Here is a 17,115-nt window from a genome sequence, read left to right on the forward strand (position 1 = left end):
ACACCAGCCTTCCCTCTCTGTCCCTTCACATCACTGCCTCCTCTTACTCCGACACATCATATAATTTAACTCGTCACATATGCAGATTTATTTTCTCCAGCTGGAACATTGCCTCTCCAGACACTGAATGGTTCCCATGTCCAGACCAGAGGGAGAGATCCCGGATGGTGGCCCAGACCGATTCTGGTTCGCCCCATCCCCCTGATGCTTCATAAATCTATTTTTACTAGATTAGCAGCTCCTAAATTGTAAGATACTTGTTCAGTGATACACAAAGCGAGCTGCATGCACACCACCTCACAGAGCTCATGACTTAACCAGTTTCCAGTCTGATGACGGAGCTTGTCGACACTGCAGTGAAACAGCTGGGTCTTGACTTGTAAGGCCAATAGCTTCTCATAGAGGCAAAAATAAACGACATCCGGCTCCACGGTTGAACCCGTAATTATGTCAGGTCAAGCCTGCAGACACTTGAAAAACCCGACTGAACTCTTCTCTGCTGGAATAAATAAAAGCAAATGCATAACAACATGTGTGTCGAGTGTGCAGAGAAAAGAAAATGTGCATGTGAATGAAAAAGATCAGGTACACAAAAGGATTTCAACATTTCCTGGAGAGGATCAGAGGATAAAATACCACTCCACTCCACGCATTAAAAGAAAATAAGCTGTAACTAACAGCCCCAGTGTCAGTGTCTTTGCATTGAAGACAGAACATAGCACATCGGACCAGGAGGCTGCAGGAAAGCCTTGAAAAGCAGGAAGGGGGTTGTGGGATATTATTCGAGCTCTCAGATGTGTTTGCCTTGGCATAGTCTCCAAGTGATGTCACCATCATCATCATCACCGTTGCTCCACGTCCGATGACGACAGCGCACACATCCAGCTCTGAGACGAGAGTTCCCGAGAGCTCAGAAGCCGCTCCTATCGCTCCGAGTTCTGCATCCACGCTGCTTTTAAACACGCCTGGTGAGCAGCTGCTGTCAGGCCTCATGCACAGAAACAGGATCACAGGGAGAAACTACTGTGCAACTTGAGCCAACATGAATATTCATGACATAAAACGTTCAGCGATGCGTGCGCCTAACACCAAACGGTGCCTGCGATCAAAGTTATATCAGAAGAGTCGAGAGTTTCTAAGAACACTTGACATTAATAACTGGTTTTTATTCTTGTTACAGTTTCAGCTTTGAACGATTATGAAAACAAAAACAAACTATATGAGTCCTTTTTTCTTTCATATGCATCAAGTGAGCGAGGAGTCAAGGAGCCATTGGTGATAAAAAGGAACGACCATCGCTGACCTACAAGTCTGCGGTGCGCTCGTTATGCAAATGAGCTCTTTGGAAGGTTGGAGGAACCTGAAGAAGTCATTTGGATGATGATGAAATGTTTCACCCACCTCTAAACTCTAAACCGTTCATTTACTCAAAAACTTTTAGAAAAAGTCATAAAAAGTTTGATCAGGTGAGATTTTCACCGCACGCCACCCACGTATGGACCAGCTGTACGACCTGGAAACATCGAGTCGCTGCAGGGGTTGTACAGTCAGCTGAGCCCGTGTCCCACCACACGCTCACCTTTTCCAGCATTACTTGCTTTCATGTATTTACATTATCTTTCAAGTTCAAAGGAATGTCATGTTTTCAAAAAGTAAAACTGTTTTCGTCCTACACGATATTTCATAACATCATAAACAAAGCTGCAGTTCTCTCGTCTTCCTCATCGAGACAGGACCAGCTTCCCATGCGACGCCTTCGCTCTCTCTAAACTTCCCATAAAAAATCGTCTCATTTATGCTGATGTGTTCAAACTGCAAACAAACAAAACGCCAAATAAACAAAGATGTGAAAAATGTTGAGCTGCAGCCTAAACGGACTCAATAGTGCACGTAATCACAGATGTGCGAGCTCCGGATATCTCGAAGAGTATGGACTCATGTGTAATCAGAGTACAGATAAGAGCTGAGAGACGCAGCGACGTGCTGTGTCTGTGCCAGAGTTTCTGCTGTGAGTTGTGCAAGCTGCTGGCTGTCAGTGGCTGTTAGCACGGAAAATCAGATCCAGCTCCGAGGTCGCTAAACAGAATTCCAACGGGGGAAAGGCAAGGTAGAGCGTGGAGCGTCTGCTGATGAAGCAAACTCTGTCGAGGTGGTGTGTGTGCACACATATGATTACTGGACATTCCTGTCCACAAACCCGACTTCTCAGAGCCAAACAGCACCTCCAGGTGGTGCCAAGCCCAGCCAGGAGACGCAGGAGGCAGCCGTGTGTACATGACGGGGTTTTAAAAGGAGGAAACATAATCAAGAGGACAGGAGACAGCATCCAGAGAGGCGCTGAGTGAGCGTGGTTTTGTGTGTTTATGCCACTGTACAAACAGGAAGAATCAAACTACATGTCAAGCAGTTCAAAGCGTGTGCAGAAAACGCACTTTTCCTTTGTTTTCAACACAACACCTGTGAGCTACGATGTTTGGTTGTAGATCTAAGTCAGCACTTGATGCTCGGCATGTAAACTGAGAGCAAAAAAACATCCACTCACCGCTTTCGCTCTTCTCGATCACGTCCACCGTCTCGCCGGCCTTCAGGCTGATCTCAGAGTTCTCCTGCCGCTCGTAGTTGGCCACGGCTACGTACTGCTCCAGCACCATGGGCTCCGAGCTGTCAATCCCTGAGGGGAAGAAACAGGCCGTCAGCCACCTGCCCGCCGTGGCACCCCGCGAACGCCCGCCGCAACCAACCGCGCTGCCGCCGCGCGCCCGGTACGTCTCCATCGGCCGAACCCCGCTCCCCGCCGCTGTGCGTCCCTGCCCAATCAGAATGCGACCACACGACTTGGCTGCATAGTCCCAAACGTCTGGCCATACAGCTGAGTCGACCCTTGGCCCGCAGCGAACGACCGAGGAGCATCGGAAGGAGTCAAAACACAAGCGAAGAAGCGAAGGGAGAAGTTTGTAGGCGCTCCATCTGACATCTACAGAAGATCCATGACCTGAGGCAAACTCCCAAATCCAAAAAGGAAAGAGAGAGAAAAAAGGGGGGAAAGAAAAAGGAGAAACAGCAGAGCTGCTAACGGTCTGAAGGGAAGACTGGGGAACGAATGAGTGGAGGAATGGTGAAGTTTCCCTGTGGAAAATCAACAGTGCGGTTGAGAGGAAAGGCCTCCCCTCCGCCGCCTCTGGGAGCCAGCCGTTGGACGGGGGAGTCTGAGGGGGGGGTGAGCACACCAATCATAGCAGTCGGCACTGCTGGCCTTAAATAGAAACATATGAGGCGACTAGAGAGAGAGAAACAGAGGAGGAGGCTGGGTCCATGTTTACGTGAAACAAAAGAAGAAAGAGTTGCAGTTGGGTTAACCCGCTCTGTTTTCTCCCTCCGCTCCAGTGTTTAACCTCTTAGACGCCAGCGCTTTGCTGAAGTCACATGCTGCCTATCAGAAACGCTTATTTGCCTGTTTGGCCACAGGGAGGTGACCCCATGCAGACTCAGATGAACTTGACTAGCAATTACTCCACATCCTGTTGTTCACAGAGACGCTTTAGCGAGAGTTTCAGGAACCGAACGTTAATGCAGGAAGTAAAAATAAACAGTTGCTGTGGGGCCAAAACGCTATAAAACACACACGTTCCAAACTGGTCCAATAACCGGACCCTTTGAGGTCATTACTGGTGATCGGGGGCGATCGTGGCTCAAGAGTTGGGCGTTCGCCTTGTAATCGGAAGGTTGCCGGTTCGAGCCCCGGCTCGGACAGTCTCGGTCGTTGTGTCCTTGGGCAAGACACTTCACCCGTTGCCTACTGGTGGTGGTCAGAGGGCCCAGTGGCGCCAGTGTCCGGCAGCCTCGCCTCTGTCAGTGCGCCCCAGGGCAGCTGTGGCTACAATGTAGCTGCCATCACCAGTGTGTGAATGGGTGGATGACTGGATATGTAAAGCGCTTTGGGGTCCTTAGGGACTAGAAAAGCGCTATATAAATACAGGCCATAACTCCTACCCTGAACTCCAAAACCCTCGATTTCACTAGATTTTAGCGAACAAAATGAAAAATTCGTCCATTTCTGCCACATGTGTGATTTGTGGTTCAGCAGCTCCTCTGGGAGGAGATGAGACACGAGCCAGTCGAGAGACGTCATCGGGGTCTGTCCCGGGGTCTCTGGACACCGCTTCTACATCTCAAAGGTGACATCAATGTGGAACAGACTCAAACTCCTCTTCTTTATAATGACCACCAGGGGGCGATACCATTGATCTGCTGAGCCTATGGTCACGTATTTGGGATCATATTGAATAAAAAACTTAATTAATCCTGACATTGGCAAACAGCTTGTGATTGAAACCGGATGTGCTGAGTGCCCCCCCCCCCCATCACGTCTGGTTTTAAAACCCCACGATGACGATTCTGAAAAGACTCACGTTGAGTCTTCAAACCGAGACTTCAGAAACCAGTGGATGGTATCACACCAGCTAGATCCACCTATAATCCGTCTATAGCAGGAGTGGGACCTCCAGGCCTCGAGGGCCGGTGTCCTGCAGGTTTTAGATATCACCCTGAATCAAATGATTAGTTCCTTAGCAGGCCTCTGAAGAACTTCAGGACATGTTGAGGAGGTCATTTAGCGATTTAAATCAGCTGTGTTGGATCAAGGACACATCTAAACCTGCAGGACACCGGCCCTCGAGGCCTGGAGGTCCCCACCCCTGGTTTATGTGTCCTCCCAGGAGTCCAGGAGGCAGTCAGATGATGGAGTAGCGACGCTGCTCGCTGCCTGTCCTGAACAGCCGAACTCCTCACCCTATCTCTGGGGGAGAGTCTGGACACCCCACTGTTAAGGTTAACTGTCTTTAGTCCTGCAGTACACAGAATGCAGCTAGCATTGAAGCATCTTGGAAAATGTTAGGCATTTAGTGCTTTAGTACGCCTAAAACACAGTTAAGCATCTTCGCATGTGAAGCAGGACTGGCATCGAACACCTTGGAATGCTCATAAATTTACTTCACCACTGGGTGAGGGCGGGAATTCCACTTTAGCATCTCCTCCAGCAGGATTAATGTGTGAGTGAGTAAGCAGCGTACGTGGAGGACGCAGTCAAAGCCAGCCTGAAGTAATAAAGCAGCACAGATCCAGCTATTTGAAAGCTTTACGCTGCGGTAATGGCAACCACGCTTTGCTGAGCAATAAAGACCGCTTTCTTTCTTCTTCGATATTCCAGAACCGATTGCAAAACATTCCTTGTCTAAGTTAATAATGTTTGAGAAAGTTTTACAATTACTTTTTGTCCCAAAGCAGCACTTTGACAGTTTTAAGGAACAACTTTTGATATCTGAGCCTCGGATACGTGAAGCTACACGAAGCTACGCGCTTGTATACTGTCAGGAGAAATGCTCTCAGCTGGAACATCAGCTGTTCTTCTTTGGTCGCCCTCACTCATCATTCCTGCACTCCCACAGTTAACGGAGCTCAGCGGCAGCGATCAAAACAAATGTGAAAGATCAGACTTGACACCTTATTTCACACCAATGCACTTCATGCACCACATGCAGGCCTGAAGTCCACGTTCTGCAGCCAGCTGCTTTATGGCTCCAGCAGCTCTATCCACCCGGAGATGGATGAGAACGCTGCAGACAGAGAAGCTGAATTTAAGCGGATGGGTTGGGGGAAAGAGGGGGGAGCATGCAAAGCAGATGTTGAGAGAAAGCTGAAGTGCGAAAAGAAATAAACCGAAAACCTAAAAGGGATGCAGCTAGCATGTCGCGCGAGCACAGCAGCGCATGCATATCTACCTGAGGCCTCTTTCCTCGGGCTGTCTGTAAAGCCGTACATCCACACTGCAGACGAGGAGAAGGAAGGAAAGAAGCAGAGAGAGATTATTCAGTTTGACGGCATGCAGAAGCAAAACTATGTTGCAGCACGCCGCTCTCACACCCACTGAACACAAAATAAAACGTGCCACAGATAAGATCCTCTCACATTTAGCACCGGATCCAGGAATGACACACCAGCTCCACTTCTCGCTACACCCATCCCACCCCCGTTTCATCTTTCTCCATTTCTTCCATCGCTGTGTGAGGAATGTCTGAGGGGCGTGAGCCACTTCTAAAGACGCTCCCGTCTCCACACCGAAAACACCAGCAGCCCCAAACCAGGAAATTAAACGCAATGCATCAGAGGAGACGGGGAGGTGCGAGCATGACACAGCTACTACACTGTGATGACTTAAAGCGTTGTCTCGAACCAGACCAAACTCAAAGAAGCACGTCAAAGTCATAGCAAGGATCAAAGCGTGGAGGCGCCTCCACAACACTAGAAATGACGCAGCTTATTTAACCCAACGGCAGAGGCCTAAATGCATCTACAGCACCTCATCTGAAGCGTCTCGTAGTTCTGGAAACAGCGACTGTGCGGCTGAGACGCAGCCCTAACCCGACCCCAGCGGATCGCTGGTGACCCGGCCGGTGGCAGTCTTCTGTTTCGGGGCCAAATCGGTGAAAATGTTTCATTTGAACACTAAAGAATAAACACGAGGATAAACTTATGTATGTGGAGCGTTGCAGTATAAATAAGCTGAATATCAAACAGGGTAAACGAGTCTGACGAAACAGTGTTTCTATCAAAGCTGTGGAAACGAGCATCAAACGAGCATTTCTGACAGGTTTACACTCCAATAAAACGGCAGACAGTGAGTGTGGAGCGCACTACAGGGAGTCGTTCAGGACACCAGCACACATACGAGAAGTGAATACTCCAACCACATCATCTGTTTTCTGCAGCACACAATGCTGACGGCAGCAGGCGGCTGAGCAGGTTCTCAGACTTCTGTAAGATGGGAAAAGCTTAAAGCCAGAAGTGTTAAATATCTAAACTGGAACAAAAACGAAGCCAAACAGAAAAAAGGTTTGTGCGCATGTTTTCTGAGCGAACAGCAGTTCAAAGATGATCAGAAGCAGGTCTTTATCAAATAAAGCACAGCAGAGTCCACATTCAAATTCAGCACTGAGGTAAACGGACGCTCTGATTCGCGGCTGTACTGGGCGCCGTCCCTGTCGTGAGGCCGCGGCTCTCCTCCGTGGACTCACGTGAGATAATAAAAGCTAAATCCCCTCTCGTCGTCCTCCTGAGCCTCGGGAGCTCCGGTGGATTGAAGTTAGCCCCACAGGGTGGGATACGGCTGGTCCCAGGTCAGCCAGGGTCAAACCCTACACACTGACAGTCTACCGTTATTATTCCCCACCCGCCGCTCTCAGAGCCGCTCGCAACATCTGAATGATATTAGCTCTGCTCTCCACCCTAACCCTCTCCCCCTTCAAACAAACACGCACACGGACACTTAATTCTTTTCAGGCTTGGAAGATGATGCCACACACCAGCCGACCCGGCAGCGTTTCCTCTGTAATTTTCCTGCATTTCTGACCCCAAACATCTACATTACCCAGCAATTAAGCGTCAGAAGTGACGTCTCTGAGGTACTTTTCTCTGTGCTTGGACTGGAGGGGCCTATCAGCTGTGTCCAGTTTTTCTGTCAACAAGTTGATGATAAGTACAAAAGTTGATTTTGCTGACAGTACAGCACATCCTGACAAATCAGTCCATCAACAAGATGAACGCGTTGCCTGAGGACTGTAAGGACTACGACATCCAGCATGAGTGCATATCTGTACGACTTTTCTGAAGCACCACAGGAAGCAAGAACGCTTTGATTTGAAATCTCAATATGATGCATTTAAATTCCCCCAAAATCAGCGTCTGATTTGCTGCTGATGTTTGTAGTGTCCATGAAACTATCAGAGAGATTTTCAACCAATTTATAAGAAAATGGACTGAAAACATGATCTGCCACAAGAGTGAAAACAGGAAATAATCTTATAATGAATGGTGAAGTTCATCTGGACGTAGTGTTTTCGCTGCTGTGCTGTGATCGCCGTCGTGTAGCTGACAGACAGACGGCTTCACATCTGTGTCATACTTTGGTAAACAGAAGTGTTCAGCATCTACTGAGCGACTGCTCGGTGCCCAAACCATCATCCCTCCACCACCGTGCCACTGACAGCTGGTGTGAGGAGTTTCTCTGACCTTGGACCTGAATGCTTCAGACCAGCAAACTACCAAAACCGCCGCGATCGTCACGCTTCTTCACCATCAGTCAACCAAACACGTCTGAGTAGCAGCACCTGCTGAAAGCTGCACGTGGCGTCAACACCGACGCTAGCTCTGAGAGTCTGCACAGTGGTACCTTGTGCTAAGTGCTAATGTCAGTTAGCCATTGATGTGACAATGCTAGCAGCTACAATGGTTGGCATGCGCACCGCTGCAGTTTAGCATGCTAACGTTTGCATTTCAACATCAGAAGAAAGCACAAGGAAAGCTACAGCTAAATTCCCACACAGCACAACTGAATACAAGAATGTGTAAGCGATTAATGTCTCAGTCAGTCATTATCTAATCAGGAGGTCCAAGCTTTGGGGTCAGACACAGAGCATGAACCTAACTGCACACAGCTGGGACCCACTGGTGCTGAACTGGTGCTGAACTGGTGCTGAACAGAGTGGGGAGCAGGCTGAGCCTGTCGGGGGGAGACGGAGCCAAAGACACTTATAATAGAATATTTAATTTGGGTGGAGTACGCGAGCATTTTCTCTGCACTTTTAAATATTTATCAGATAAGCAAAGTCCATTAATCCCCATTAAAAATGTCAAAGTGAAGCTTCAGCCTTACCTCTGAAAGGTCATTACACAGCCAGCCAACACTGCGCTACCACAGAAGGATACACCATCACCCCGTCACCAAGACAAAAGGGACCAGTAACAAATCACAGAAACCAGCATCGATTCAGCGCTCGTGAAAAAGCACAGCGGCCGACGGGGACACTAACAATGTCAAACCGCGGGCAAAACCTAACTCGCATTGATGCCACGTTTAGCGAGGAGAGACGCCGAGTCTGACTGCGACGCAAACATCAGAGACAAACGACATTTGTGTGCAAACAACACGAGGAGGAGACGCGTGAAGGTCAAACTCCAGTGAAACCCCCCCGATCTCAGCGAGGAGCTCAAATCACATCTGCCCACAAAGGACGCCGTCGCTTCAGTCCAACCTCTCCCCAATCCAGCCCGGCTCGCCTCCATCTCAAACATCACCTCCTCCAATTTTAAATGAGCGCTCCTCTGGGACGAACTCGCGCCGCTCCGTATTACTGCAAAGCCTCGTGGATGCAGCTCGAGAAGACAATGATCATTTTCAGCTGAAGTCGACCCAGCACTGTGCTGACATCATGCTTCAAACAGGTGCTCAGAGTGACGTTAGAGGAGGAGTCAACAAAAACAAGAGTTTTATCGTTACAAAGTGGCAGCTGATGGAGCATGAAAGTGTGTGTGTGTGTGTGTGTGTGTGTGTGTGTGTGTGTGTGTGTGCGCTGACAGAGGAGCTCCTGATGTGCAAACAGCAGCCTGAGGTGGACAGCTTACATGCAAACTGCTCAACACTGACTGTAAAACTGCTAAATGACTTTGTACAGCTTGTAACACACACACACACACACACACACACACACACACACACACACACACACACACACACACGTCTGAAATCTTATCTGTTGCGCCACGTAAACAAACACGCTCCTGCCGCACAGCTGCGCCTCCCTCCTCCGCCCGCTCCTCTCACACGGAGGAGTACGAGCCGCGCTCCCCTCAAACTGACGATGTTTAACTCACACGTGTCCGCCTGACGTCCGAGAGACCTGCAAACGACCGCGTCAGCGACAAACGCTGACTGTTCATCACGTCTATGGCGTCTGGCCTTCATCGTGGGGGATTACGTGCGCTAAACAAGCGACACAACTTCCATCTCATCTGTTGTGAATTTGTGTAGTTACACAATCAGTTTACGTCTGTTGTGAGAAACATCTCGTGTTTTTGCGAAAAGTGTTTTGATTCGGGGGAAGTGACGGATGCACCGCCACCAACGGTTCGTTTCAAATTAACAGGACGGCTGTTGGCAGATGCAACCAACATCATCTCTGCGCACAGCAAACAAAGGAAGGCCAAACACAATAATGTGGCAACAGACTAAACCTGCCTATGATTTCACAATGTGAAGGCCAGAGAATAATAACCAGCACTCAGACTGGTTTCCTGTAAGCCTCACGACGCACAAACCCTCCATCACAGATGAGCATCTGCAGCTGTCACCAGTGATCAGCTGTTCTCTTTCCATTATGTTCTTTCATCTTATAAACGATTAAACAACAATGATAAGAAACCAATTTTTACTTTTGCCAACACAAAGCTGTGCTTTATGTCTCGTTTGTGGAATAAATGAAGGACTAGTTCTTCATTTTTATGTCCTGTGTTGTTGGAAGAGGAAAACTGAAAGCATCAGCAGATCGTCCGTGTCGTCTGCGCAGCACAGCGACAGCCAGGGTCTCCTAATCAGGCTAATTAGTGCAGACGACAGAAAACAGGAGTTACTGCAGACGCCTGGTGTTGGTGGAGAACTGTCAGGTCAGAGATTTGTTCAATATGACATTTAGTGAGCCGAACAGCCCTGCAGGAGTCAGACATGAAAAACCAGGGAAGAAAAAACTGAGCTGAACACGTCTGAGCCGGAGTTTGATTAATGACTTGATTAATAATAATAATAATAATAATAAAATAAGCAACCGTTCAAAAAGTAAAGTGTTAAATTAGCCAAAGGTATCGACTAATACTATAGGCATGAATATATTGTTAGCTAATAATCAACAAAATGTGTTAAGCTGAAGGTATAGCTAGCTGTTAAACTGTTAGCCAGCAGTCGGGAGTACAATGCTAACAGTAAGCTAACATTAGCAGTGTCCCAATTCCTAGGCCGCATCCTCCTGTGGCCCCGGCCTCCGCAGTCTACGTGGGCCGTGAAACTGGACGGTCTAGCCTTCTTGTCCCTCTACTCAGGAACAAATGAAACACTGAAAAAAGCCAAACAATAACATTTTTAAATTATCTAAGTGACTCATATATTACGCTAAACCTGAGTAGGGAAAGAGCGCGGGGCCGACGATAACAGCCCCCCGGCTGTTATCGTCGGCTCGAGTGACCCTTGACCTCCCGGTCAGCTATCGAGCGGGTGGGTAACAGGCGTCTCCGAAAACATTGGACCAATCTTGCAAGTATGTGATGTCTTGACAAACAGAAGTTTGCACAGCCACAGTCTCGCCTGAAAATATCTTAAAAGTTTATTTTGTGACCCAGAAAGATTAATAAGAGTAATATTTAAACTGAGTAGCTGCCATTGTTGGAAACTGGAGTTGGCTGGGCCACGCTATGACTTCTGGGATATGGTGGGCCACAAAGGACACACCCGACCCATCCTTCAAATCTTCGTCGCGTCGTAATCGGCCTCAGGAGGACGCAGCCTACGTTTTGGCACAGAGCTGTTGATGGACGCTAAAACAGTTAGCTGACCATAATTCATTATTAAATCAATAATGTGAAATTATTTCAAAGGACATGTGAGTCACAAAGACGCTGTTCTGCAGTGTGGATGTGAAAGGTTAAAGGTCATGCTGGATGTTAGCTGTGATGAGCTTTAATGGTCACGTTTAAACCAAACTGGACCGTCCCTTCAAACTTCAACAAGGAAGTACGGAGAAGACGATGATGACTTGCAGTATGAAGAAGAATGAACAGTGAGACTAACAGCTGTGACTGTAAATGTTGGTAAATGAACAGGAGCAACCAGGATGGATTGTGGGGGTTTCTCTGTGCGTACAGCAGATAGTGAACGGTTTGAACGCTCGACAGCTAAACGGTTTAATCAGCTTTGCGTAACTCACCACCTCTGCGTGTAAACTCTGACATGTTTGGTATATAAGGACTCGAACTGGTTCTGCCATTTCCAGGTCTCTGCCAGAACCAAACCACAGAAGAAGTGTGTTGCCTTTCCTTCGTTAACAGATACTGTTCCTTTACTTTGCACTTACTGAAATGTTTCAGACGTTTTGTAATCTCTCTGAAATTTAAAGTAGAAGTTCAGACACCCTGTTGCAACACTGACTGACTTCATGATACTTGAGGTCGTGCTGCAGCAGAGACGAGTGGGTCAGTGGGCTGCCGTCCAACCGGGCAGCATCCCAAAGACTACGTCGGCAGACGCGGATGTTACAGGAGCCGCCTGCCTCAGAGCCTGCAGTGAAAAATCACAAGCTGCTTTTCCGCAGAAGCAATCAGCCTCCGAGAAATCAAATCACTGCGAGGTACGTGGACGTAACTGAATAATAACCCGTCTCTCGCAGCTCTGTGCTTTCAGGCCAAAAATAAACTCACGATCATTTGCCAGAGTGTTCTTCTCAGAGGAAATCACCTATCACAACCTTCAAGCTGCTTGGAAATCAAGACATCAAGTAGGCCAAGAGAACCATAGTCTCCGATATCCACAGCCTACTTCCTGCATTTTCCCTTCAATAATTCATAAGGAGGCATTTCTACAGCCTTAAACATGCAGGGTTCCCATAGATGAGGGACTCACATGTACCAGTCTTTTGTTAAGCAGCTATTCTGTAGCTAATACCTTCTTAATGAGGCTAAAGCTCGTTCACAGTCACGGTTTTACAGTCAGATGGTTGTTTTCTGCTTATTAGCCCAGCCATGACATTTATTACTGAATGCTATTAACCTTATTCTGTTACAACCATGTGTGACAGCCAATGATCAGGTTGATCTCCGTACCTTCAGACGCACCTGTGCTGACAAAGACACATCCCTTCATCTTCATGTTGAATTATTAAGGAAACTAGACGTGTGTCACCCAGAATGCTTTGCCTGCCACTTCGACTGAAGACTCGGGGAAACAATCCAGTCGTTCTGATCGCATCAGATCTCTAACGACTTTATTCTGACGTGCCAAAAAGCTACTAGATATTTCTGAACCCCACCCTGGGCTGTGAGGCAAATCTGCAGCCAGAAGGAAACAGCCTGACAGCTGTTTGAACCCAGCCCAAAGCACAGAGCGGGGCTAGTTTACAAACCACACACTGACATCACATGAGCGGCAGACAATCCGCAGTCCTGTTTAAGACTCGTACGTGACACAACCCCCCCCACCCCCCTGGATGTGGATCTCAAGGAGCAACAAGTGGAAAGAGAAGGAAGGTTAAAGTCAACTTTAGGAAGAGCTATGAAGAAAAACGTTGGACTTACCCGACTTGCGCTTGGAGCCATAGTCCCTGAGAGAGAAGCAACACAAGAGGGACATGGTTAGTGATCGGGCAGCTCGGGCCACAGCACGGCACACGGTCACCACATGTGTATCTGCAGAAGCTGGCGGCAGCACTCATGCACGGACACACGCATGCAATCTGCTGTAGCGCGCTAACGAACGCGTGTGTTCGAGGGCGAGAGAGTGCGAGACAGAGCGAAGGATGGAGAGAGAGGGAGGGACGACTTTGGCCAGCTGCCTGCACTCCCCGCAACAGACACAAATCAGTCATGTGACTCCAAAGCGGCACCACCATCCTCCTCCTCCTCATCCTCCTCCTCGTCCTCCCTGTCAGAGAAGGAGGAGACCTCTCCCCACTTTTCAAAGCAGGAGGATCAGTTGAAGATGCCTTGCTTAAAGGACTCTAATGGGATTATGCGACAAGCCTAAGCTATAAATCGGCAGTCACAGATTTGTATGCGAGGTTCGCCGAGCAGAGCGCGTCTGCTTCTGTCCTTAATCAATAGCGACTTTTGGACTGAGGCAGCGTGGTGATTGGGTGAAAACAGACAGATGAAGGCAGAATGAGCTATTTATAGAAACACAGGCCTGATCAAAACCTGTCCATCCACGCTTCCCATCACCCCTCCTTTCCTTCCTTCCTTCCTTCCTCCCAGGCTTCTTTTTCTTTTTTGTTCCAACTTTTGCTGAGGACAAATAAAACCCTCATCTACTCTCAAATTCAGCCACGTCATCCCTGCTACAGTTCAGCTGGAAATCAAAGACAGGCAGTAGAACTACTGCATGGTGCTGCAGCAAAGAGACGAATCCCACTAAAACCTGCGCTGAAGTATCAGCTGACAGAAAACCACAAAGCTGACTTATACCTGCGCCTGGTCTAACCACGTTCAGGGTTATTAAAGTAAAAAGCATTTTAAGAAATAAATAAATGAAAAGTAGGACTGAACAAAGACAAACTTATGCACTGCATTCATTATTTCATAAACAAGTAACTCAGCAGTGCCTGCAGCAGACAGGAGCCAAAGCTTTGAGTGTTTTTGGAGCGTTGGTAAGTAAGTAGAATTTATTTATTAAGCGCTTTTCACAGACAGTCACAAAGTGCTTTACTTTGAGTTTCCTTGAAACTCTTCAAGGAATTTTAAGAAGTTTCATCAATTTGTGTTGCATGTTTAATCATGCAGCCCAGCGCTCCCCAACCTTTGTTGCTCCACCGACGGTTTAATGTCAGACAATATTTTCATGGACCGGCCTTTAAGGTGTCGCGGATAAATACAACAAAATAAAATGATACGACCGAGACAGAAACTGTGGTATTCTGTAAATATAATATAAACATGAAATCAATGTGTAACTGTGTAACTTTATTAGCAGCGTCCTCCTGAAATGCACCAACAACACTGAGAGTAACATCCTCCTCTCTGGCTCTCTGATCGCTATGGTAACGCATAAACATTTCTTTCAAAATAAGACACACAACTACAACACGGGAAAAGACCCGGGGAAACAGAGTTAACAATAAAAACCCTGAAAACCATAAATTGCACACCTGAGCATCAGCTCTGGCGGACCGGAACCAAACCACTCACGGCCCGGGCCATGAGTGGTTTGGTTCCGGGCCGTGAGTGGTTTGGTTCCGGGCCGTGAGTCGTTTGTTTCCGGGCCATGGTTGGTTTGGATCCGGGCCGTGAGTCGTTTGGTTCCGGGCCGTGAGTCGCTTGGTTCCGGTCCGTGAGCCGTTTGGTTCCGGGCCATGGTTGGTTTGGTTCCGGGCCATGGTTGGTTTGGTTCCGGGCCGTGAGTCGCTTGGTTCCGGGCCGTGAGTCGTTTGGTTCCGGTCCGTGAGCCGTTTGGTTCCGGGCCATGGTTGGTTTGGTTCCGGTCCGTGAGCCGTTTGGTTCCGGGCCGTGAGCCGTTTGGTTCCGGGCCGTGAGTCGCTTGGTTCCGGTCCGTGAGCCGTTTGGTTCCGGGCCATGGTTGGTTTGGTTCCGGGCCGTGAGTCGCTTGGTTCCGGGCCGTGAGCCGTTTGGTTCCGGGCCATGGTTGGTTTGGTTCCGGGCCGTGAGTCGCTTGGTTCCGGGCCGTGAGTCGTTTGGTTCCGGGCCATGGTTGGTTTGGTTCCGGGCCGTGAGTCGCTTGGTTCCGGGCCGTGAGTCGTTTGGTTCCGGGCCGTGAGTCGTTTGGTTCCGGGCCATGGTTGGTTTGGTTCCGGGCCGTGAGTCGCTTGGTTCCGGGCCGTGAGTCGTTTGGTTCCGGTCCGTGAGCCGTTTGGTTCCGGGCCATGGTTGGTTTGGTTCCGGGCCGTGAGTCACTTGGTTCCGGGCCGTGAGCAGTTTGGTTCCAGGCCGTGGTTCGGGGCTTGGGGACGGCTGATTTAGGCACCTCGTGTGAGGCTCTTTAGTAAGCAGCTAATGTCCAGCAGATTTCTTCTGTCCATAAAAACTCTTCGGCACCTACAAACCAAGTCTCACCAAGTTTTGGCCAACTTGGCTCAAGAGCTGGTGTTTACCCCACTGGTGCCAAACCAGTGACTCAAAGCAGCGTTTTCACTCATCAGGTGAGACGACGTTTGCTTATGTTACAACACGTTGTGTTCACAGACACACAGCTCAACTGAACCTTGATTACAGCTCAAGAAGTCTTGAAGTCATAACCGTCACTGCACTGGACCATCTTCCAGTATTGACCAGTATACGGCGCTCAGCTGGTGCAGATTTTGGTCCCAGTATGTTGTGCATAAGTGCATGTGGGCACATGTGTGGTCTTTACATGTATGCACACACAAATGAACGACTCTCAGGTTCAGCTGCAGCTCTGAGATGTCCTTTACTTGGACAGGTGGCGTGGGCGGTCCCTGTGACACTTCATTAATGAGGGGCTTCATCTGGTCATGTAGCACGGCTGATTACACTGACGAGGGCAGAAGCAGCCCGGGGCAGGGGGGCCGGTGTGGCCGGCGGTGGAGGCGATGCCCGTCACTGCACGAGGTTAATGAGCACCTTCTCTCGGCTGCACTCGGGTCCCGGCTGGACACATCAGGCACAAACGCCTGGTTGAAGAAGCAGCTCCTGATTCGTCGTGTCACTGCGCTCTCTTCTCTCCATCCCTTCCTCCAGTCCCCTGTGATCTGATGAGCTGTATCTGCCTCTTTGTGACCGTCCGCAGCACATGAATAAAGCCTTTATCTCCACCAAGATCGCTGCGTGCTAGCAACCAGAATATGCTTCATTGTCACCAAAGTGGGACACAGAGTGAGCAAGGACTTGACCCCTCATCTCATCCCATCCATCTCGGGCTACACGGGACACACGACCTCTAAAACACGGGGAGCGGATATCGTTTCTGCCAGTGGCCAACCAGTTAGAGTGTCTGGATGGGTCTAAGTGGAAAGTATGCCTCGGAATGACCGAGCCTCAGTGCGGGCAGGATATCTGCCAAGATGTTTGCCCTTTTCACTCAGGATTTTCCGTCGTGGCTTTGAAAGATGCCGATATCCTCTGTTGGGGTGCGAGGGAATGTTTTACATTTCCAGGGAATGTTAAGTGCCGTGTTCATATTTCCATATGCACGGTGCTCTTCTTTTAGCCACCTAATCTGCAGCGGTTTAAAATAACCTTTATTTTTATTCCCAAGTCTTACATCATTCTCACACATGCCCTGCGGCTCTGCAGCCATGCAGCCATGCAGCCATGCACTTCTCTGGACGTTACTCAACAGAGGTGCACGTGAGAACGTAAATGTCTGATGAAGGGTTGGACGTTAAATGTTTTTAAGCCTCACAACATTGGAGTCAGGGTGAGGTTAACAGGTCTCCCTTTGTACTGAAAGGCCAAACTCACACAGGAACTGTGTGGCAAAATCCAAACGGCCCAGTATGTAAAAGGATCACCTTTCCATCAGCCACAAGCTTCATACACATGCTGGATGCCTGC

General features: G+C 48.8%; 1 protein-coding gene across 6 annotated transcripts in view; it reads right to left on the reverse strand.

The window, feature by feature from the left end:
• The window catches only part of sh3pxd2aa (SH3 and PX domains 2Aa), a 100,031-nt gene that overhangs the window by 33,522 nt on the left and 49,394 nt on the right, over positions 1 to 17,115 (reverse strand). For 2 of the 6 annotated variants that reach the window (XM_085408123.1, XM_085408124.1), the window contains exons 6-8: positions 13,168 to 13,193; positions 5,778 to 5,822; positions 2,543 to 2,671 (exon numbers count right to left, since the gene is read on the reverse strand). In XM_085408123.1, coding sequence (XP_085264249.1) covers positions 2,543 to 2,671; positions 5,778 to 5,822; positions 13,168 to 13,193 — 200 coding nt within the window. Of the gene's footprint in view, positions 1 to 2,542; positions 2,672 to 2,741; positions 3,735 to 5,777; positions 5,823 to 13,167; positions 13,194 to 17,115 lie in introns of those variants that run through there. The other 4 variants (XM_085408125.1, XM_085408126.1, XM_085408127.1 and 1 more) reach the window with 3 other exon arrangements.

This window comes from Rhamphochromis longiceps, linkage group LG6 (genome assembly GCF_057381845.1).
Source record: "Rhamphochromis longiceps isolate RC_006_pf linkage group LG6, R_longiceps_female_GT1.1, whole genome shotgun sequence".
Classification (NCBI taxonomy): Eukaryota; Metazoa; Chordata; class Actinopteri; order Cichliformes; family Cichlidae; genus Rhamphochromis; species Rhamphochromis longiceps.